Raw genomic sequence first — 25,448 nt, forward strand, 5'->3', positions numbered from 1 at the left:
ATGTGTGATATTTTCAAAAATGAGCGAATCAGCATATGAATACGCAAATTTGTCAGAAAGCAGCTCACAAGGAAGAGATAAGTCATAAGTGATAAGTAGAAAAAGGATTATATTATTTATAGCTTACAATCCCATATAAATGATAAATATCAATAAAATGATGTTTTTTTTCTTTCACATTGTTATTTTTAATTCTCGATTGCATTCGAGTGTGAAAAATTATAGCAACATAAAGTACAACGCTGCTCGAATTATCTCGAGTGTGCACAGTTTGGCCAGTTTAGCGCTCTCGAGTTAACTCGAGCGTGCACGTTAATGGGTTAAAAGATACCGGCCAGTAATTTTTAGATTTTTCAAGTGGTTTTTCGGCTTCGTTTCCTAGGGTAATAATGAAATTTCACGTATCAACAGAAGATATAGATAACATGACCAATGAATACGCCTATATTCGTTGACATGACACAGAAATAAATTGTTTTAAAATAATTATCAAAAGCAAAACTACGAAATGGGTCAAATGGTGCTGTTACAAACAACAAAATACAAGTCTCAACAATACCACTTCATACTAATTATAAAACGTATATTATTTGACATCCAAAAATCTTTGAATTTTACCACATTCCTAACTGTAACTAACATCATAATAATATAATTAATTAGCTTTAGACGAGCAACCCAATTCCGTCATTATTTGCGTATTATCTCGATAACCTTGATAAATTATTGTTGTTTGAGTAGAACTGACTGCGGAAAACAAAAATTTGACACAATAAAACTATTTTCAACCGATGTCAGTGAACTGAAAAGTGCGCGAATGTGAATGAAAAAATTCCAAAAATAATTTTGATATGAGAATTGATGAATTTACTATTTTTTCACTTTAAATCTTAAATGTAAAAATAATTAATCGAATTTAAAGTGTAAGAAGTACTACAGTACAGTTTTTCGGTGCTACTATAGTATGCGGTCTATTCCGATAATGCGGTCTACCTGTGCATATAGCTCTATATAGTGTTCGGTGTACCGATCGGAATATTTATTCACAAGTAATAAATATTTAGAGGAAAATAAATGTAAAATGAAAGGGGGTTAATAATTTACAAAAAAATGCACCCCAACTGTTAACAAAAAAAATATAAGTATGTAACCGAATTATTTACAAAACGATACAGCCTAATTATTATTAAAGAAAAAATTAAATGTACCTTAATTTAAGAGAGAAATGCAGTCAATGATTCTAGCTTAATAAAGCCATGCAGCACCCTAACCACGAAGATTATGATGTTATTTATATAATAGTAAAGAAATTTATTGTATATTCCTGAAAATGTTTATTACTACTTAGCAATAAACATTTCGCCTACAAACGGTTTTCTGCCTTTCATTATTGTATCCAAACCCTTCTGAAAAAATATTATGGTGTTGTTGAGTCGTACAGGTAGACCGGAAGCTATAGGGCTTTTCATCGATTGTCATTTGTTTCGAGCTTCTGTCATATGTTGTATAATCCGTGTATATTAATATTATACACGGATTATACGACATATGACAGAAGCTCGAAACAAATGACTGTGAATGAAAAGCCCTATAGCAGAAACGCGACGGTAGACCACATTATTATAGTGGCACCAGTTTTTCTTAGGACATCACAATAACTAGATATTTGACGAGTTTTTCCGTTAATATAATATACCTACAGCAGTGGCGGTTCGTGATTTTTACAATAGGGGAGGCTATACCTAACTTTTAAATATCTAGACAAATTTGCACTAGCAAAAAAAATCCGCCAAAAAAATCTAATTTAAGGCCCCATTTTTTTGACCATTTTTTATTTACATTTTATAATATCATCATAATTCACAATTTCATAATATCATATTATCATTTTAAAAATAGTTAGTCTAATTGTGAAAGTGTATTACCAAATTTTGTGCCGTTTATTTGTTAACAATTCTATCTCTGTAAGTAGATATGCATATCAAAATAAATACAGATTGTTTTGCAGTCCATTCAGGTTGAAGGTTCACATTTTTTAAGATACTTAACTGAACTTTTTTAATTCTAAAAGCGGCCTACTGCGAATCCAAAATCACGGTAAATTACCGATATTTTGCTTTGCATTACAGATATCGGAAAAAGTTATTTGAACAAGTTTGTCCAAATATTATTCTAAGCCCACATACCAAATTTCATCACAAAATTCGCACTTTTAGTTTTTTTATTATTTATAGTCAGGATCCTAAAATCGCAGAAGAGGCTGCTGGCCGATTAGCCGCTCTTGCCCAATCTCCGGGCAGCGTGTGCGTTAAGCGATAATGCAGCTCTAAGGAGACCGGGTCTAAACTACCATGCTTAAACGCTGCTGGGCTGCGCGGAGCATTAGCAAGTGAGATTTTCCGGTCAGCAGCCTCCTCTGCGATTTTAGGATCCTGACTACAAATAATGAAAAAACTAAAAGTGCGAATTTTGTGATGAAATTTGGTATGTGGGGTTAGAATATTATTTGGAATAACTTGTTCAAATAACTTTTTCTGATATCTCTAGCGCGAAGCAAAATAGCAAAGTAAACAAAACAGTGTAGCACGTGTAAAAAATTTATTGGAAAGGCTAAGCCTCCCTTGTCTCCTCTGACCGGCCGCCACTGACCTACAGCCTATAGTCCTATAAAACCTATACGTTTTCTGCAGAAATTTCGGTGTACTTTTTTAATTAATGCTGTAGAAAAAAGACGTAACATAAACATAATTGGTGAATAATAACATACTTTGCAAATATCCAACAGGCAGACAATAAACAATTAAATATGCTGCATTTTTTTATATAATAAACAACTAATATTTATAGCTGTGTGGGAAGTAGAAATAGAGGTAGGCCAAAACTCAGATGGAAGGAGGGTGTAGATGAGGATGGGAGAAAAATAGGTGCAGCAAACTGGCAACGGTTGGCAATGGATAGGGCTGACTGGCGTAATAGACTTGGGATGGTCGAGGCTCTTTCATAGGGCTGTAGCACCACTGATGATGAGGATGAACATTTGTAGCTACCACTGTTGTCTAAAAAAGACGAAATCAAAAATTATATTGAAAATTATAAATAATATTTTAATAATAAGTGTGTAATATTTTAATTAATAAGTGTTTTATTGTTTTAGGTGAGGATTCCTCGTGTAACTTAATAGATAAATCAAGTAAGTGCTCTATATTGATTAAGTATTATGTAATTAGAAAAACAGTTTTTTATAATATATACGAGTAATAGAACCTCGTAAGAAGTACGAGCCCTAACAATAGTAATTATATAAGGAGACAAACCAAAATAAATGCATAATTCAGATAGTTGACGGTTTATTGTTTTCTAATAATGATTTTCAGTAGAAATTACACGACAGCTCTAAAATGTATCCCGAGTAACACTTTTAATTTATGTCAAATTAAATTAACAGTTTTAATTTACGTCAAAGTCTCGCGAGGACAAAACAAATCGATAATTCGAGTTCGAGAGTAATTCGGTAAGATTCTTTCATGAATAAAACTGTCTTTTTAAATCACTTTAACTAATATTTTATTAATATCTTCGCCTGAATATTTGCTAAACCTGTCCCTGGTGTTCTCTTTGGCAAGTTGTAAAACATGATTGTCATTAATGTCACTGAATGTTCATTTTTTCGTAGCAACGAAGGGCATCTGACGTAATACTCGACGAGGGAAATTATCAAAAATTATCTAGTCCAGAAAGCCACTGAGCATCCGCTAGGAAAAATATTCCGATTCGGATTTTTTGCACAATCTTACTCAAAAAGGACCCCTTTTAACTTTGCATGTTGCCAGGACCAAAAGTGGGTCAAAAAATTTTTAAAGGTTTTTTTTTATTGTTTTTTTCCTAAAATTATTTTTTTTGCATAGAACAAAATTTTTTTGGGTTTTTTGAATCATTCCAAACAGTGTCTTTAGTGACATTTCTCTAAAGTTGATAGTTTTTGACATATAAGCGATTAAAAATTGAAAAATTGCAAAATTGGCCATTTTTAACCCTCAAAAACTATGTGAAAAACTGAAAATTTGAATGTTACCAAGGTAGGTAGATATTCTTTAAACATCGATTGATGAAATCCCGAAGAGTTTTTTGCAATACAATATTCAAAACTCCTTTGTTTTTTAATTGCTCATCAAGAGTGCGCGACACTATTTTCCACCGACAGTATGGTGCAAATGAAAGGAATAAATTCGTTATTTCGTAAACCGGCGACTTTAAGGAAAAATCCCGAAACAGGTCGATTTTTATTTTTAAGTTATGATATTGTGGCATATTATATGGTATACTAGTGACGTATGTAGTGGCGTTATCTGGGCGTGATAACGTAATCGATGATTTTTTAAATGAGAATAGGGGTCGTGTGCTAGCTCATTTGAAAGGTTCTTCAATTCTCTATTCAGTAATATAAACATTTATATTATTATTTATACAGGGTGTCCTTCTACTTCTTTTTTTGTCAAATAATTTAATTTAATAAAAATTTTTTGGACACCCTGTATAAACAATTATGTATATGTTTACATTACTGAATAGAGAATTGAAGAATCTTTCAAATGAGCTAGCACACGACCCCTATTCTCATTTAAAAAAATAATCGATTACGTCATCACGTCCAGACGGATGACGTCACTAGTATACCATATATGCCACAATATCATAACTTAAAAATAAAAATCGACCTGTTTCGGGTTTTTTCCTTAAAGTCGCTGGTTTACGAAATAACGAATTTATTCCTTTCATTTGCACTATACTGTCTACACATGCAACGGTGGAAAATAGTGTCGCGCACGCGTGATTAGAAATTAAAAAACAAAGGAGTTTTGAATACTGTATTGCAAAAGACTCTTCGGGATTTCATCAATCGATGTTTAAACAATTTTTATCTACCTTGGCAACATTCAAATTATAAGTTTTTCACATAGTTTTTGAGGGTTAAAAATGTCCAATTTCGCAATTTTTCAATTTTTAATCGCTTATGTCAAAAACTATCAACTTTAGAGAAATGTGACTAAGACCTTTTCTGTTTGGAATGATCCAAAAAACCTAAAAAAACTTTGTTCCATGCAAAAAAAATAATTTTAGGAAAAAAACAAAAAAAAAAACGTTTAAAAAATTTTTGACCCACTTTTGGTCATGGCAACATGCAGTTAAAAGGGGTCCTTTTTGAGTAAGACTGTGCAAAAAATCCGAATCGGAATATTTTTCCTAGCGGATGCGCAGTGGCTTTCTGGACTAATCGGGTATAATATCACAAGAGAGTGAGAATAAACTGAAAATAATGCGACAGTTTTTCGAAAATTTGTTGTCTGGCAATAGACACGAGAGCCCGTAGGGCTCGAGTGGCTATTGCCCAATGACAACAAATTTGAGTAAAAATGAAGCATTATTTTCTTATTTATTTTTGCTGTCGTGTGATATTCGTAAGATTATTTTTTAATACGTATATTATGGATATTTTCTTAAATGTGACAGTTGTCAAAACTAGAAAACTGGTTGCCATTAAACAGAAACAATCTACTTAAAAAAATGCTATCGGTAATTTTCTACAGTAGATAATTCTCAGTATTATTTTAATCTGATTTTGACAGAATTAAACACGTGATCAAATATCTTACTATACGATTGGAAGTTAAAATCATTAAAAAATAATCTCTGAACTTTTTATTTCTGTAGCTTTCTATTGGTCACAATCTCTATGAATGAAATAATCAAAAATTAGGTATTATCGCTGAATTTTTGATTTTTTTAGGTTTCTATTGGTCAAAATCTCTATGAATGAAATAATCGGTAAAATTCTTGTTAAACTATTAGTCCCTGACATTGATTGGTTTGTTGTTTCATATTCAGTGAACAATCTGCTTAAGAAGAATATATTTAATAACACAATTGATGCATAATCTTCACGGTGTATCACAATTGTTATTTGTATGTGTATGTATGTAATTATGAGTTCCTTCTACCCCATATACATCATAGATCATACCTATATATACTTTATTAATGAAATAAGAATTAACAGAATATCCGGCTTCGAATTCAAGCGAATGCAACATATGTTTCGAAAAATGAAAATAGCAAACAAATTTTAGGTCATCGGCGGGCGGACCGTGTATAAATTGAAGAGAAAACAGGACAAAATAAAAAATTGAGTTGGACAAACATTCTAGTTTACCACATGTTAAAAGAGTGTTATGCCGCCGACGCATTTTTTATTAGTTTGCATAATTGCACACAACGTACGTCTAAAAATAGTCGGCGATGTAATCGATGAAATAAAACACTCGTGGAAATGTATCTAATAAAGGGGTTTGATGTAATTTAGATTTATACAGGGTGTCCCGAAAAGATTGGTCATAAATTATACCACAGATTCTGGGGTCAAAAATAGGTTGATTGAACCTCACTTACCTATTTACAATAGTGCACACAAAAAAAGTTACAGCCCTTTGAAGTTACAAAATAAAAATCGATTTTTTTTCATATATCGAAAACTATAGAGATTTTTTATTGAAAATGGACATGTGGCATTCTTATGGCAGCAACATCTTTAAAAAAATTAAAGTGAAATTTGTGCACCCCATAAAAATTTTATGGGGGTTTTGTTCCCTTAAACCCTCCCAAACTTTTTTGTACGTTCCAATTAAATTATTATTGAGGTGCTATTAGTTAAACACAGTGTTTTTAAAACTTTTTTGCCTCTTAGTACTTTTTCGATAAGGCAGAGTTTATCGAGATATTTTGAATATTTGTCGAATCCACCACATATTTGTATATGGTTAAGTACGATTATAGAGACCTGTTTGTTATAATCTGAAAATTTATTTATAATGTACATTATTGGTAGTGTGACCAACTAGCCCGAAAAATCCGGGACATGACCCGAATTACGAAGTTGTGTCCCGGCGTCCAGGACAAGGCTTCCGGGCCATCCGAATTTTCAACTTTTTGGTAAAAATCTATATTTTCGTTTTTATTCTAAGAATTTACATCAAATTAAATTGTTGAGATGAAAAAAAAATTTTTATCGTGGTATAAATTTTAATAGTTCTATGAAAGAAAACGAAAACTGAAATTTTTTTTATTTGTGTTTTAATTATCGTCTTCCGAAAAGACCATTCAAAAACAATAATAATTCATGTCACAATGAATCATGCCTAGGCACGCATGCCGCATCGAACGATGTACATTTTTTTATCATTTGTTGTGGGTCATGACCTTTTGGTTAGTTAACTTTGAAAATCGACTACCTTTTTCTCTACTGTCAATGTCACTTCAAACAGTTCCTTACACACTTGTGACACTTTATAGTCAAAGTTGGCCTAAGATGGTTGATTGAGGTTTTGGTAGGGTTTCACCATGTTCCCATAGGCGATATCCTTTAACATCGGCGTTTAGCCTGATTAATATTATTTTTAAATAATGTAAATTGAATTTTAAATTCAACCATTGTTTGGTTCTGGGGCTATTTAGCAAGTATGCACGTAAGTAATCTAACCACACTTTTTTAGCTTTTTAAAAATTTCAACCATCTTTCAATTCTAATAGTGGGATTACTTATTTTATTGTAGATTCACTGATGATGGACCGATAGGTCTGAAAACGTTCTGAATTGGACATATTTTATTCAATCCATTGGGATTTTTTAAGTTTTAATAAATATACCAATTTACATAGAAGTGGTTTTACTTCTTGTTAGAGTTTTTTTGAATTTTTATTCTTCTGCGAGCATGCGCACACAGACAGTACCTATGGAGTTCGTTGCTAAATGTTAGTTATGTATGTATTAGTCCAAAAAAGATGTGGAAAGAATATTATATTAATGTTTTTAGTAAATATATTTATTTTTATTTTTGTATCTTTGGATTTGTCTACCTCGGAAGTAAGATAATAAAAGTAATATTTCCAGTATTTTTATATTTTATATTTTTATATTCCAATGATGTCTCATCTTATTCTATTTATGTTTAAAGTTTTAAAATTGGCCTCAGAACCTATTTTAAAACTTTAAACATAAATAGAATAAGATGAGACATCATTGGAAGTCTCTTCTTCATGACCAAAAACATGGAAAAATTTACTCTTTTAATGATGTAGATTGTAAATAAACATAATTACATAAAAAAAAAGTATTTTTATACTTCACTTGGTCTATTTGAAACATTGTCTGAGAAATCTTGTAGTCTGCACCCGCACAAACAAAAGGAGTATAGCTCAGTGGTAGAGCGTTTGACTGGAGATTGGAGATCAAGAGGTCTCCGGTTCAAATCCGGGTGTTTTCTATTTTTTTTTTTTTTTTAATTTATGGTATTGTTGTAATAAAAATTTTTGGAAAGTAGTAAGTAAAAAATAGTTTAATCTTTAAATAAAATATAAATAAACTGTTCGAAAGTATATTTATTTCGTTGAAATCATATAATAGAAGTATAACTTCTTACGTGCGTACAAAGTACACACACATTCTTTTTTATTTTACTGTTCAAGTTACATAAGTACTTACCTTCTTTAACTCCCGGGCGTAGGACGTAAGGGAAAGTGGGGGAATGGTGCGCGGCGGGTAATCGTGCGCTGCATTGTATTTCAAATTCCGTGGAAGATTTTACGAACTCAACCAGTCCTACACCTTTCAACCGATCTCATGAACGGTTTATGCCATTATCTTCAGTCGACCATTGTACGTGGACTAAGTCAGATCCGATTATTGAAAATTGCAAGAATTCTTCTAGTCTTTCTGCTCCAAAAAATAGGACGGTAAGTCCTTAGGTTTTATTCAATTGTTTTGAACTTATTATTGATTTAAATCATGTTGTTTAACGTGTATTTTGGTGCATCTGTTGGTTGATATGGTTCAGTAGATTTCCGTTTGTGATGATGATTAGTATTTAGGGCACAAAGGGGTAATAGTGCGCAGGAGTGCGCACGATTACCCCACAAACAATGAAATGGTAAATATAAAAATTACCATTTTTATTGCCAGATGCCACGAACCAGACATAGAAAAGAAAAAAAAACAAAAAAAGGTAAACAAAAAAAGAAGACAATGCAGAAAGAGCTAACACCTGAGTCGTCTGATGTAACAGACGGTTATTTGTCAGATATTATCGATGAAGACGAATTAGATGATGTTGAATGAAGCTTCCATCTACCACCATTAGAAAAACCAGCTGCACGTAACGAGACATGCTCTATTTGTGGGGAAAGAGGGAAAAAAAGGATTATGATATACATGTGTGTTATGTGCCTCGGGTAACCACGCAGAATGTACAGCTGTAAATATCCCAGAAAATTATAAATGCAACTTTTGTTTACGTTAAAAATATGACATTTAAATATACCATACAATTCTTATTTCTTAATAATATTTTTATACTTTTGAAAGAAGTGTTTTTATTACATTAATTTTAAATTAATGTTTTTTTTCTAACATTAATTAAGTGCGCACCATTTCCCAACCTGTGCGCATGATTACCCTCATGGGTGGGCAATCGTGCGCAAATACACTTCTTTTCTTTTTTTAATATTATGCTTTTGCACTTTGTATTTCTCTAAAACTTATTTTATATATGCAAAGTAGAATAGTTAGGGCTTACTCTAACATACTGGATGTTATGATAGATTGAAAGAATTTACAACAGAATCGATTTCTGCTTAAGTGCGCACCATTCCCCCACTTTCCCTTACGCATGTTTTCAAATTTTTTTTGAAATGTGGCAACTCGATGTCCTTTTCCAATTCGCGAAATATTTCAAACATCATTTCAAAAGTTTGTTGTCTCATATGTCTCGGTTGAAATACACATTGTAATACACATTCGTGTATTGCATAAACAAGAGATCATTCCATAAAACAGGTAGATTACTTGTTTATGGAATTACACACCTCCAACGATAACAACCTGCTGACCTGAATAGTAGTGAGCCTCTTAGATAGGTGGTACTTCTTTAACTCTTATGATCGTGATTTACAATTATTCCTTAATTTGAATTTGAGAACATTATTCTAATCTTTGCGCAATGTAGATGCGTTTATGCATCTACGCGTTTATACACACACCGGCAAAATTAGCCGAACACGTTAAAAATGGGACATGTTTGATGTCTCGTATTTAATAAACCAGTGGTCCGATTTTAGTGATTCTTTTAGTATGTTATAGCCTTATTATTTAAGAATATCTTTGTAATAATATTGTTGCTAGACAGGTAAATACCATTTTATACCGGGTGTACCAATCATACTGTGTTTTTTTCTTAAAGTTTGGAACACCCTGTGGAATATTCTAGCATATGTAAAATATTAGAATTAATACTCGATTGTAGACTTAGGCTTGCTTAACATTTTTCCTTTCGACTCATTTACTTATGTGAGATAAAAAAGTTATGTGCGTTAACAACTATCCATGTTTTTCATCAATAAATCCTCATAGTAGGGGAGGAAAGTATACTAAATTTGCAGTTACTCGAGCGTTATGGGGACCTATTGGATTGTGAAGAGTATGTGCTAAAATCAGAAAAATGTTAAGTTAAGTTTTCCATAAAGTGGGGGACTTTTCATTTTTTAATTTAATTTTCCATTTGAAACAATCATTTTTTTCAGATTATAGCGCTATCTATCCATAATTCGAAAAAATATGTCGAATAAAAGTTGCTTATTTTTACGTAAAGAATCCAGACCTGCAATAAAAATTGGGGGCTCCTATTTAAGATTTTAAATTAAATCCCCCACCCCACCTCCGTGGGGGCTCGTGACACCCCACGGAGAGGGGTGGGGGGTAAATTAAAAATTATAAATACGAAACCTGCGATATATTGCGAAATGAACATCATATCGTAAAACTGCAAAATATACCTATTCAATATTTTTCTAAAATCTACCGAATGGCACCAAACACGACTCCCACGGAGGTGGGGTGGGGGTTACATTAATATATTAAATAGGAGCCCCCAATTTTTATTGCAGATTTGGATCCTTGACGTAAATATAAGCAACTTTTTTTCGCAACATTTTTTCCTATTGTGGATAAATGGCGCTATAATCGGAAAAAATGATTGGTGGAAATGGAAAATTAAATTGAAAAATGGAGAGTCCCACACTTTATGGAAAACTTAACTTACCTTTTTTTGGTCCCAAGAACGCTCGAGTAATTGCAAATTTAGCATACTTTTCTCCCCTACTATGATTTATTGATAAAAAACATGGTTAGTTGTTAAAGCACATAACTTTTTTATTTTCCAACATAAGCAAATGAATCAAAAAAGAAAATGTTAAGAAAGCATAATTCTACGATCGAGTTTGAATTTTAATATTTTATATATGCTGGAATATTCCACAGGGTGTTCCGAACTTTAAGAAAAAAACACAGTATGCTTGTTACACCCGGTATAAAATGACATTTACCTGTCTAGCAACAATATTATTACACCGATATTCCTAAATAATAAGGCTATAACATACTAAAAGAATCACCAAAATGGGACCACTGGTTTATGAAATACGAGACATCAAACATATCCCATTTTTAACGTGTTCGGCTAATTTTGCCGGTGTGTGTATTAGCATTATATAGTCATGGTATACAGTGAGCACGTAAAGGTTGGAATAAATTCATTTTCTCGAGAATGGACGATCCCAAAACAGGTCAATTTTTATATTTAAATTGCGACTTTTTGGCATATGTATCATACTAGTGACGTCACCAATCTGGGCGTGGTGACGTCATCTTAAAATTTTTTAAATGAGAATAGGGGTTGTGTGATAGCTCATTTGAAAGGTAATTTAATTCTCTATTCACTAATGTAAACATTAACATATTTATTTATACATAGTGTCCAAAAAAATTTTTTTTGAATTAAATTTATTGACATAAAAAGAAGAATGTGTGTAATTTATTTAACTCACAATACATTTTACTGCTATCAGAAAACATGAAATAACGTTTATTTGACAAATAAATATTGTTTTTTGCTTAAATTCAATATCAAAGCCGCCACCCACCTTCCTCTGGACAGTTTGAACATTTAGTTTAAGCGAAAAGGAATGAATATTTTTCAAATAAGCATTTTTTTCTGTTTTCTGAGAGCAGTAAAATGTATTTTGGATTAAATAAATTACATGCATTCTTCTTTTTATGTCAATAAATTAAATTATTAAAATGTTTTCTTGGTCACCCTGTAAAAATAATTATGTAAATGTTTATATTACTGAATAGAGAATTAAATTACCTTTCAAATGAGGTATCACACGACCCCTATTTCCATTTAAAAAAATCATCGATGACGTCATCACTTCCAGATGGATGAAGTCACTAGTATGATATGTATGCCAAAAAGTCTTAATTTAAAAATAAAAATTGACCTGTTTCGGGATTTTTTTCCAAAATTGTTCATTCTCGAGAAAATGAATTTATTCCAACCTTTACGTGCTCACTGTATAATCAGCTACAATAATTAACAACTATGAGTGTACAGTGTACAGAAAAATTAATGATCCATACAACAAATATCAAACAAAATGTTACAATTTTATATCCGCTGTCATAATATACCGGTTGTTCACTTATATTTTCCCCCATTTTAACTTCCTATAACTTCTAAACGGCTCAAGATAGAAATATGCGGTTTTCGCTGAAATGTTTTATTTTAGTAAAAGTTTTGTCTGAATGGATTGAATTTTTTATATCGCTTTCAAATTCGAAAAGAAAAATGACGGATTTTTGAAAAAAACGTTGTTGACTTTTTTTAATCGAACACCCAGTATATTTTTTTGTAAATTAAAAGAAAGGTCATTCACCTATCCAGCGATATAAAGTTTTTCAAAATCGGTTGTCAAATCACTGAGTAATTAATTTTTAAAATGAGAGGTGCAACGTGGAGATTACATACCTAAATAACATAATTAAGCAAATTGATATTATGTTATGTGATTTCCACATTTTTATATCTTTGGATAGGCAAATGCCCGCTTTTTCAAGTTTTTAGGTAAATGACCATTTTTTTTATATCGCTTTTAAATGAAAAATGGCGGATTTTTGGAAAAAATCGTTGTTGACTTTTATTAATCAAACACCCAGTATATTTTTTTGTCGCTTGAAAAAACGGTCATTTACATATCCAGCGATATAATTTTTTTTAAAATCGGTTGTCAAATGACAGCAAATAATTTTTAAAATGAGAGATGCAATGTGGAAATCACAACATAATATCAATTTGCTTACTTATGTTATTTAGGTATGTGATATCCACGTTATATCTCTCATTTTAAAAATTAATTACTCAGTGATTTGACAACCGATTTTGAAAAACTTTATATCGCTGGATAGGTGAATGACCTTTCTTTCAATTTACAAAAAAATATACTGGGTGTTCCATTAAAAAAAATTCAACAACGTTTTTTTCAAAAATCCGCCATTTTTTTTTTCGTATTTGAAAGCGGTATAAAAAATTCAATACATTCAGACAAAACTTTTACTAAAATAAAACATTTCAGCGAAAACCGCATTTTTCTATCTTAAAGCCGTTTAGAAGTTATAGGCAGTTAAAATGGGGGAAAATATAAGTGGACACCCGGTATTTTATATAATATATGAATAAAAAAGGTTTATAGAACCGCTGATTTATGCAATATGTTGTTAAAAGACTTTTAGTGTAACTCTATATCTCATTGAAATTTGAGAATTTATAACACTTTGTTATGTTATTCTAAATTCTAAATGTACAATTGATAATAGCAATACGTTTATCAAAACAAGCGTGATTATGTTTTGCGATACTGATAACACTACATAGAAATATCAGGAAATATTAAAAAAAATTAAAGTACAGTAACTACAATGATAACAACAAAATGGAACAATAACTTCAGTTGATATAGCATGCATCCATTATATCATGCAGTTAGTACATTAGACAAGGCGGAAACGGCGGGTTCGATGGGAAAAATATTCCCATGAGATATTTTTGCATAATCACATTCGTGAGACATCCCAGAATAAGGTTCAAGAAGTCGTCCACGTGAAAAGTGGGCCAATTTTTTTTTAACAATTTTTTTTTAATCAAATTGCAAAAAATCAATATTTTTGGCCCGGTCTATTTTTTTTTAGGTTTTTTGGACCATTCTGGACAAAAAAGCTTTCTTATAATTTTTCTCTAAAGTTGATCTTTTTCGAGTTATAAGCAATTTAAAATTTGAAAAACGCGAAAATGGCCATTTTTAAGACTTAATAACTCGGTTAAAAATTATTATTATGAAAGTCAGAAAGTGACTAAATCAAAGTTTAAAGTCGCCGCTACATGATCCTGAAGAAATCTGTGTCATTAATTTACTACTAACCTGTTATTTTTAATTAATAACAATGAGCTGTTAGATCGTATTGACTCCGCTGTAAATGTGAGTGCGAGTAAGATGCACAATTGGACTGCTGGAATGGCTTCTCTCTCGCACTCAGAATTTACAGCGGCCGCACACGTGCATGGTGCTTATTATTATTACTTAAAAATAACAGCTTAGTAATAAAATAATGACAAAAATTTCTTCAGGATCTTGTAGGGGGGGCTTTAAACTTTAATTTAGTCATATATTGACTTTCATAATAATAAATTTTAACCGAGTTATTAAGCCTTGAAAATCGCCATTTTTCGTTTTTTTCAATTTTAAATTGCTTATAAGTCGAAAACGATCAACTTTAGAGAAAAATTATAAGATACCTTTTTTGTCCAGAATGGTCCAAAAAATTAAAGAAAAAATTGTTCGGGCAAAAAATATTAATTCTTGCAATTTGATTAAAAAAAAATTGTTAAAAAAAAATTGGCCCACTTTTCACGTGGGCGATTTCTTGAACCTTATTCTGGGATATCTCACGAATGTGATTATGCAAAAAAATCTCATGGGAATATTTTTCCCTTCGAACCCGCCGATTTCGCCTTGTCTACATACATATTTGTCGGTTCAAAAGTGATCTTAAAAATAGAATTGGACTTCGATAAAAGACTTCCACACCTTGTTTTATTTAAATATAAAGTTATATTTATGTAGGATTCGTTAAAGTCAATCGTAATAAAAGTCCGTGTGATGTTTAACAGTTTTAATTAATAAAATAGAAACTAAATTATAGATACTATTAAATTACAATATTTACAATTCTACATTTATATCAAAAATCCTTAATCGTGTTTGTTATTTGCTGTTCTGCTCTTAGATTTGAGAACTACGATTATTTCTCCTTAATCATTTTTTATTTTTCTTCAGTCAAATAATATTATACCGTAATTATAGATAAAAAATCTGGCACTCTAAAATATAGATACAAAAATCTGGGAATGACGATGGAAGTGAAAACTTCAGAAATTGTAAGTATGCTCATGAAGGTATGATTTAAAGTGTACACACTCTATCACTCATCACTCCTCCAACATATTCCAAATTATAATTTCGGTCGAACTTACACATAATTCAACCTATAGTAGGTATATAAATTACTAATATCTCGCCGTAGCGATGACAGTCTCGAGTTCAATGCTTTTTCCCCATCCAAAAAGAAGTATTATACCTATATTAATACGCGTTGCGTGCGTCGTATACTATTTATATACTCAACCAAACTTGTATGGAATCATCTGATATTTTTGATTATTTTAAGCGAATTAGTGGCGATATTGACTCCCCAGAACATGTAGTCCAGGGCGCATCTGTTTTGAGATGGACGTTGAGAGGTGACTCAAATTTTTTTGCAGAAATTGCTTGAAAATAAATCAAATAATAATATTTGAGTTATCCTCCCTCTCAAAAAGGTCCGGAACATTGTTTAAATAATCAAAATGTCAAAAATTGAAGGAAAAATTCGATTTTTTTCTTCGTTTTTTGATTATAACTTTAAAAGTATTCATTTCCGAGAAAAGTTGTGCTGACATAAAAGTTGCGTAATTAAATTTCCTACAATATAAAATTGGTTACAAATTTAAAAAATAGTTACCCTAGTTGCAAAATAGCAATAATTGCGAAAAACCATACAAAAACAAGTATTCGCATTTTACGTTTTTCAACCATTTATGCTACACTTAGGACCTTCATATTTCATTCAGAAAAACTTTATGATACAGTAAAACAATACTGTAAATTTCATTAAGATCGGTTCAATATATTATGCAAAATAAATTTTGCAATCCAGCTTTCGCACAAAAAATTCATTTTTTCAAAACGTTACAGGACTGAAAATAAAGCAGATATCAAGTTGAAATTTTTTTTGCTTATAGAAGTGTACTGTACCTTTCATTTGCAATTTTCAAAATTAAAATCGATTAATTACCAGGGCGTCAGAAAATTTTTGAAATAAACAATAATTTTTGGTGCTACGCGCAGGACAGCGGTGTTCGATTCACACAAGTTGATTTCCAACAAAAATTTCTTCCAATCTTTGTCTAATATATTATTTTCTTACTCTATATTTTGTTGTATTTTAATATTTAAATTCCACAAAAATCAAACTAATTTTATAATTGTTTGTGAAATATTGTTTAAACAATTGCATATGTTTAAAAATAATAAACTTTTATTATTTAAGTTAAAATATATGAACAAAGAAAGTTTTTGCTAATAAAAGTGTTATTTCAAAGGATAGAGTATGTGTTTTTATTTTGCAATAAACAAATTTATTTATATATATCGAAATGTAATAAAAATTAAAATGTATCAATCATTATCAAAGGTCATTGGAATGCCCAATCAGAGCAAACTATCCGCTGTCCTGCGCGTAGCACTAATAATTAATGTTTATTTAAAAAAATTTCTGACGCCGTGGTGTTAATCGATTTTAATTTTGCAAAATTGCAAATGAAAGGTACAGTGCACTTCTATACGCAAAAAAAAATTTCAACTTGCTATCTGCTTTATTTTCAGTCCTGTAACATTTTGAAAAAATGAATTTTTTTACTAAAGCTGGATTGCAAAATTTATTTTGTAAAATCCATTGAACCGATCTTAATGAAATTTACAGTATTGTTTTACTGTATCATAAAGTTTTTTAGGGTGAAATATGAAGGTCCTAAGTGTAGCATATGGTTGAAAAACGTAAAATGCGAATACTTGTTTTTGTATGTTTTTTTTCACAATTATTGCTATTTTGCAACAAGGGTGACTATTTTTTAAATTTTTAGTCAATTCTATATTGTAGTAAATTTAATTACGCAACTTTTATGTCAGTACAACTTTTCTCGGAAATGAATACTTTTAAAGTTATAATCAAAAAACCAAGAAAAAATTCAAATTTTTCCTTAATTTTTGACATTTTGATTATTTAAACAATGTTCCGGACCTTTTTGAGATGGAGGATAGATAACTCAAATATTATTATTTGAGTTATTTTCAAGCAATTTCTGCAAAAAAATTTGAGTCACCTCTCAACGTCCAAATGTACTAATATTTTTACAGATGCGCCTTGGTCTAATGATACTTCCTCTTTTATATTTGCGAACAGATTTGTCAGTTTCCGTTTTTGCTTGTCTTCCTCGCCCTCTAAGTACACGAATTCGTTAATCATCTGATTTTACATAATATGCTACTTTCGTTTGAAAATAGCGCACTTTGCCAATTTTCAATGTTCCCGTTTTGGTGTTGAAGACCAGAATCTTGTGCTACCTGGATAACTTGGTATCCCGTAACTTTCTCCTGCTATATAGTCCTTGGGCACGCGAACTCTTCTTGTCTTTTCAACTGAAATATTTACACATATAGCTTTCAAGAGCTGCAGGTTTCAAATACATGGTGGTTCCATATAAGTTTGTATACAGGGTGTTTCATTAATAATTGTCCATATATTAACTGGAGAAACTTTAGCACAAAATACGAAGATTTAACCTAAAACACTTAAAAAAATGTGGTTCCTTACTGAGTTACAGGGTATTTTATATAAAAATTTAAAAACTATTTTTGCCCAGCATTTTAAAACTATTCGACGTATCCTTTTCATACTTGGCAGAAAGTGCGACTACTATACACCCTACTAAATTATGATAAACAAACGTTTATAGCTACTACCAGAGGCGTACGGCGGGGGATAGTAAATGGTTGACCCTTCTCAAATTCTACGCCACTGGAGAAATTACTATTTTAGTACCATTTTAAGATTCTCCAATACTTTCTACGTAAATAATATACTCCTCATTGGTAACGATAAAGTCATTAGTTTTCGAGATATTTGAAGTTAAATATGAAATGGCAGTTATTTTGATTAATTTATGGTATGATTCATATAATTAAAATTTAAAAATTATTTGTACCCAGTACTTTAAAACTATTTGGCGTATCCTTATCATACTTGGCAGAAAGTGTAGGTACTGTACACCCTACTAAATTAAGATTAATAAACGTTTCTAGCTACTACCAGAGGCGTACGACAGGGGATAGTGGCTGGTTGACCCTTCCCAAATTATACGCCACTGACGAAATTGCTATTTTAGTGTAATTTTTTGATTTTTCAATACTTTTTATGTAAATAATATACTGTTCATTCGTAACGATAAAATGATTAGTTTTCGAAATATTTGAAATTAAAAATGAAGCGACACAATACATTAATCAAAATAACCGTGTCGTTTCATTTTTAACTTCAAAGATCTCGAAAACTAATGACTTTATCGTTACGAGTAAGGAGTATATTATTTTCATAGAAAGTATTGGAAAATCCAAAAATTGAACTAAAATAGCAATTCCGCCAGTGGCGTAGAATTTGGAAAGGGTCAACCATTCACTTTCCCCCGTCGTACGCCTCTGATAATAGCCAGAAACGTTTGTTTAACATAATTTAGTAGTTTGTATAGTACCTAGACTTCCTGCCAAGTTTGAAAAGGATACGTCGAATAGTTTTAAAGTGTTGAGCAAAAATAGTTTTTAAATGTTTGGAGAAAACACCCTGTAACTCAGTAAGGAACCACATTTTATTTAAGTGTTTTAGGTTAAATCTTCGTATTTTGTGGTAAGGTTTCTCCAGTTACTATATGAACAATTATAATGAAACACCATGTATACATTCACATAGTACAGAGTGGAATACAGAGTACAAATTTGGAATAAATTCAATATCTCAAATACTAATCGTTTTTTTTGAAAAATCCTCAGACCCATCGATTAGTATTCCAAATTGTCCTTTTTGACATACAATAATAATGTATACAGGGTGTCCCAATTTAGAGATATTACGTCATCGTTGATTTTCTTAAATGGCAACACCGTCATTTTGATAGCTATTTTGATAGGGTGTGTAAAGTTATACTTAACTGCAAAATATCAAATTTTTATTCTCTACCATTTACAAGATAATAAAAATGACAAAGTTATGTCTGTAATTTGGAATAAATTCAATAATTCAAATACTAATTATTGTTTTTTTGAAAAATGCTCAGACCCGTCGATTAGTATTTCAAATTGTCATTTTTGACATGTAATAATAATGTATACAGGGTGTCCCAATTTAGAGATATGACGTCCTTGTTGATGTTCTTAAATGGCAATACTGTCATTTTGATATCTATTTTGTTAGGGTGTGTAAAGTTATACATAACTGCAAAATTTCAAATTTTTATTCCCTACCATATACAAGATAATAAAAAATAACAAGTTATGAAAAACAAGTATGTAATCAAATAATTGTTAATAATTATTTCAATTAAGCAAATGCTCATAATGTTGCCCTCAATTATTGTCAAATAGTCAATGGACAACATTATGAGCATTTTCTTAATTGAAATAATTAAATTCAATTATTATTTGATTACTTGTTTTTCATAACTTTGTTATTTTTTATTATCTTATAAATGGTAGGGAATAAAAATTTGAAATTTTACAGTTAAGGTATAACTTTACACACCGTGTCAAAATATCTATCAAAATGATAGTGTTGCCATTTAAAAAAATCAACGATGCCGTCATATCTCTAAATTGGGACACCCTGTATACATTATTGTTATATGTCAAAAATGACAATTTGAAATACTAATCGACGGGTCTGAGAATTTTTCAAAAAAATAATTAGTATACTGAATTCGCTCTGTCCAGATTCACTTTTACACTGTGACGTTAACAATTTCTTTTTTGGAAAGTTCGGTTGTCAGAATTGACTGGAAATTACTACACAACCAACGCACCTGCTCATACCCAATATTATTAATAGTAAACAGACATAAAAATAACATAAACCTTACGCCAATCAATAATTATTTATTTACACCATTATAATGTATTGATAACAAATGAGAAAATTATTTATTGTACAAAATAAAAATATTTTGTAGAAATAAACTCCACAAAATTTTATGAGATTAGTAGACACTCCCAATATTTCTAATAATTCTTCTTTTTTTTTAACGAACGATTAAGTTGATTTTAGCAGTTAATAGTGTGAGGTAGGAATTTTTGTGTTGTATGTTTTCTATTCCGAATGTGTCAAAGTGAATCTCGGTAGAGCGAATTCAGAATACAGTATATTTGAATTATTGAATTTATTCCAAATTACAGACATAACTTTGTTATTTTTTATTATCTTGTAAATGGTAGAGAATAAAAATTTGATATTTTGCAGTGATGTATAACTTTACACCCTATCAAAATAGCTATCAAAATGACAGTGTTGCCATTTAAGAAAATCAACGATGACGTCATATCTCTAAATTGGGACACCCTGTATACATTATTATTGTATGTCAAAAAGGACAATTTGAAATACTAATCGACGGGTCTGGGCAATTTTCAAAAAAACAATTAGTATTTGAGATATTGAATTTATTCCAAATTACAGACTCACTCTGTATATACCTACATATATAAACGTACAGAATTTATTTCGGCGAAACGATGACGGTCGCGAATTCAATGCTTCTTCCCCATCCAAAAAGGGCACAACGTCGCTAAAGAAGTTTTCACTTCAATATTCGTCACATAATAGTGACGATTCAAGTGAATCGTCTCTAATGTTCAAGGTGTATATCAAAAGAAATCGTCAAATGAAAGAATCAATTTAAGCGCATGCTTCAATTTTGTGTTTCGGGAAAGTTTTTCGGATTATGTCAATAAAAAAACACATGTATCGTTTGAGATTTTTTAAATGTTTAGTAAAGTATGTATATACACAGGAAACTGTATATCAAAGTTGTATAATATATTCAGTGCAGAATTTTTATTATTTTGAATTTTGGCTTTACTTATAAAGAAAAATGTTGATTTTGTTTTATCATTCCATAGATAACTTTATTTACATATCTGTAATACTCACCTTATAGTGATGTTTAAGAGATGTTTAAATTATTTCAATGTTTAAGAGCAAATCATACAAAACATATAAGTATTTTTTTGTACAAAATTGTGTGAGTTTTATATCTTCCCCACTCTAAATCCATATTTGTATGATATTTATTTAATAACCCTCTTAATCCAGTTTATTTTAAGAACAAAATCGAACATTTTACATTCTAAATATAAATTATACATTAAATCGGTTTAAAACGTGCGGCGACGTTATCCGATATCTTTACCTACCCCATTTTCTTTGATCTACCCATCTTCTATCCTCTTTCCTCATATTCATGGTTTTACGAATTTTCTCGTTCTTAAGTTCTTTTTGGGCTTCCCTTTTTTTCGATGATGTGAATATTCAGTGAATATTTAGGTAATCTGTTCGTTCATTCTCTGGACGTGTCCATACCATATTAGTTGTTTCCTTTCGGTGTCGGTGTCATTAATGATTGTGCCCTGATTCTGGTGAATTGTATTTAAATAGGATTCGAATTTCAAATATTAAGTAAATTTGTTACTAAAACTGCCGCTTATTGGTGCTTAAGATTAACGTAGAGATTTCTAACAGTAAATATATGGTTATTTTGAATACACTTTCACTTTGGCTGCTGTCCATCATTTTTGAAAATAAGTGTCTCTTTCTCTTTTGTCCTTTTATTTTTATAATTGAGCTATTTTTATAAATGGCTATTTGCCATTTTCAATAAGCACTCTAGTAATTGTATAAACATTACATAATATACTTTATATTTACGTCTGCACTATTGTTGTTTATGTTAAGCCCAATTCCAACGACGCGTTGAAGCCCGTGTTGAAGCGGTTTATCAATTTAAACGTCTACAAAGAGAGATAGAAAATATATGTAGTGCAAAGGAAAGAGAACACGGTTACCACCTCTTGTTACTGTGCAATTAATAAATATTTATTTTTTGATAAAATCGGTCGGAGCCAGAGTAAGGACGATACACTAGCAGTATGGGCGGTAGGATTTTTATTAAGTTGGTTAATTCATACAATGACCAAACTCAACAACGTGCTTAGACCACTACGTAGTAAAACTACCACGGCACTGATCGTAACACCATTGGAAGGGTGGACGCTTTAGCGCCTGTATGTTAAATTTCTTTGAACTGTGTCATTTTACCGACATTTTACGGAAAAAATCGACGCTCCACAGGACAATAAAAATATGGTACAGAGGCCATAAATTAGGGTTTGGTATTAGCTTAAGGATCATAAATAACAAATTTTGAGAGAAATTTCGATATTTCACGTTGCGTTGAATCCTGTCTTCAGTTTTTATCTTTTTCTGTTACATTTTTCTATTTCACTCGGCCTGCCCCGCCAACGTTCCGTGAGATTTCTTTTTTAGGTAGATTCGTAACATCGAAAATGTGTTCTGTGGTCAGCATGGTCAGCAAAAATACCAAATTCATTCGAAAAAAGGATTGCAGGACTATTTTGTAGTAAAACTCGTGAAAGTTAGCTGGGGCTAGATTCTCATCTCACCTAGGTACAAATATCGTTGTGCAATTAGATTGGGAAACCACAGAAAACCAATCTTCCCCTGTCCTTGTGTGTTTGAATTCGACTCTGGAGTTGTTTGAGGGTTTTGTTTATCATGCATGTCGCTTTATCAGCGACGTCGTTTCTTTTTTCTCGAGCGCAACGCCACTGGTTTGACAAGGTTGACAATGGTTGATGACGAATGCAAGTTGTTAAAGCAATTATCTTGTCAAACAAGTGGCATTGCGCGCTAGCTTTCTTTCACTTTATCTCTGATACCTCGCGTTTTTAACGGCTGGCAACCCTAATTTTTTCACAGGTAACCTTATGCAGTACGTAAATCGTTCTACTGGACATAGGGAATATACATTGAGATAACTATTGCAACTACGCTAACGTGTGTTAGTTGAAGCTTCTGTTCTAATACGAGGTTCTGGTGTAATAGAACTATTAGAACGAACATAATGAGTGAGTTTGGAAGCAAGGCTGGCCATAAATAAGTCAAAAACACAGATTATGATTAATGAGTTACTAATTTTTAAAATATTTTTTATTAGGCCAAAAATATTTAGCTACTAAATTGTCATTTTTTGACGTTTATTTGTGTCATCCGAAATGAATTGTCAATTTTAAGGTTAATGCCCCTAAATGCTAACAACCATATTGTCATCGAGAGAGTGCAGTCGCCACAATTATCTCAATGTATATTCTCTATGTCTAACTGAACGATTTACGTACTATATCATCGTATTTAGAAGAAAATATCTTTAATTTAATATAAAAAACATGAACCTACTGTTACAACCTTGTAACATATCGATGATATATTTCTTTTCATACGATCTTAATATAATTTATCGAATCTTCTACTACTTTGTACACGTGTTCGGACATCACCTTTTACCTCGAATATGAGAAAAGTCATTAAATTACTGGAGTAATTGGAGTTCTCCGTATTTCCGTTGACTGTCGCAAACCGTTTGACTTGGAAACCTTTACGCTCTGAAAACAAATTCATAATCTCGATCCTGAGATATTTTTTCTTTCTCACACGTTTTCAGTCTTTATAAAAACAATTAATAGCCTAAATTCACCATATATTAATTAACATAGCTGGGGTTAGAAGCTCAAGTTCAGTTCGCTATTGCATTTTTATGTTCCCCAAACTACTAAAAGCTATTTGTGGTACCAGACCGCCCTAAAAGGTTTATTTACTCTTAAATTTAAATTAGACACTCACAGAAGTTAATTATTGATTTCCTCCTCGTTGTAAAAGTCTAAAGAAGCCGAATTCTTATGCTGCTCAGTTTGTCAATCACTCATTCGTAATCATTATTATTGTACAGTGTTTGTAAAAAGCGTTTGTGTTATAAAATAAAAGATTTATCTCCATTTATTATTAATTTCAACATTTTCGATTTACACCTTGCTTCGAATCGACAAAGGTAATCAGAGTCTTCGTAATCAACCACTACCGAAGCTGGTTCCCGTCTTAATGTTAAGAACAAGAGACATTCGCCAAGTCAATTTACCAACTGGTGAAGTGTTCCAAACACCTACGTCATGGAGGAAATTTTGTTTCAGAAATGAATTATATTAATTTAATTATGTAAAACTATCTGCGGCCACTTTTTGACTAAGCCTGATATCAATGTATTCTCCCATTCTTATTATATAAAAACGTGATTTTAATTAATTATGGACGTAGTGGTTCCCGTATCTACTATTATTATTTCTGTTATATTTCCCTAAATATAATAAATAATACGTCCGGTTATCAAAAACTATCCCTTTAAAATCTCGTGAATTTTTTGCGGATTGTTCACTTTTTAATTTTGTGACTGACCTGCATAGATAGGCAAATGAATATAAGTTTAATGAGCTTCTTTGTGTTTACATTACACAAGTATTATTATAATTTTGCCATGGTCCAACACACGTGACTTGCATTTAATTCTACGTAACGCTGAGAGGAAGTAGTCCGACAAAAATCGATATTTCCCGACGCCTGATAAGTAGGTGACTATATAAATTGTAATGAAGCATAGTGTCCTGTACAAGGTGTCCAAATTGATATTTACGTAAGAAACAGTAAATTTAAAAGTTTTTTTGCTATTACTACTACACGTCAGTTTATAACGTTCTCCGCCGTTTTCCGACTTTAATCGCCACTTCATCCGGTTGTTCCGTAGGTCCTCCTCTATATCTCTTTCTCTCTACTCTTTATCTATTCCTTCACTCCAATTTAAACTCAGTCTACCTCGTTTTCTCCTTCCTTCTTGTTCTTGTTGTCATTTTAATATTTCCTTTGGATTCGTTGTTCATCCATTCTTTGTATAAGTTAAGTTGTTTTGTTGATAAGTCATCTCATCTACAGGGTGTTTGGTAAAGAATGGGCCATAGCTTAACCAATGGTGAATATAAAACTCTTAATTGTGTGTCAAAACATGCGCAATAACTATGTCTTAAAACCCACCAAATTTCATTTGCACACCTCAACCGGTTTTAGAGCAATAAATAAATCGTCAGTTTGTAATAAAAATTTTAACACTCCGTATCTCGAAAACAAATGAAAATCGAATAACAACATATGAGTTATTTTTGGTTATTTTTACGTATATTATACAGTCTTAAAC

The 25,448-nt window shown here is 31.3% G+C and overlaps 1 protein-coding gene across 4 annotated transcripts in view; it reads left to right on the forward strand.

The window, feature by feature from the left end:
* Positions 1 to 25,448, forward strand: part of LOC126887230 (RNA-binding protein Pasilla) — a 391,656-nt gene that overhangs the window by 180,734 nt on the left and 185,474 nt on the right. For 2 of the 4 annotated variants that reach the window (XM_050654633.1, XM_050654634.1), the window contains exon 4: positions 3,155 to 3,190. The exons of the other annotated variants lie outside the window; for them this stretch is intronic. In XM_050654633.1, coding sequence (XP_050510590.1) covers positions 3,155 to 3,190 — 36 coding nt within the window. The remainder of the gene's footprint in view (positions 1 to 3,154; positions 3,191 to 25,448) is intronic. 4 annotated transcript variants of the gene reach the window in all.

Source organism: Diabrotica virgifera, chromosome 6 (assembly GCF_917563875.1).
Source record: "Diabrotica virgifera virgifera chromosome 6, PGI_DIABVI_V3a".
NCBI classification, from domain to species: Eukaryota; Metazoa; Arthropoda; class Insecta; order Coleoptera; family Chrysomelidae; genus Diabrotica; species Diabrotica virgifera.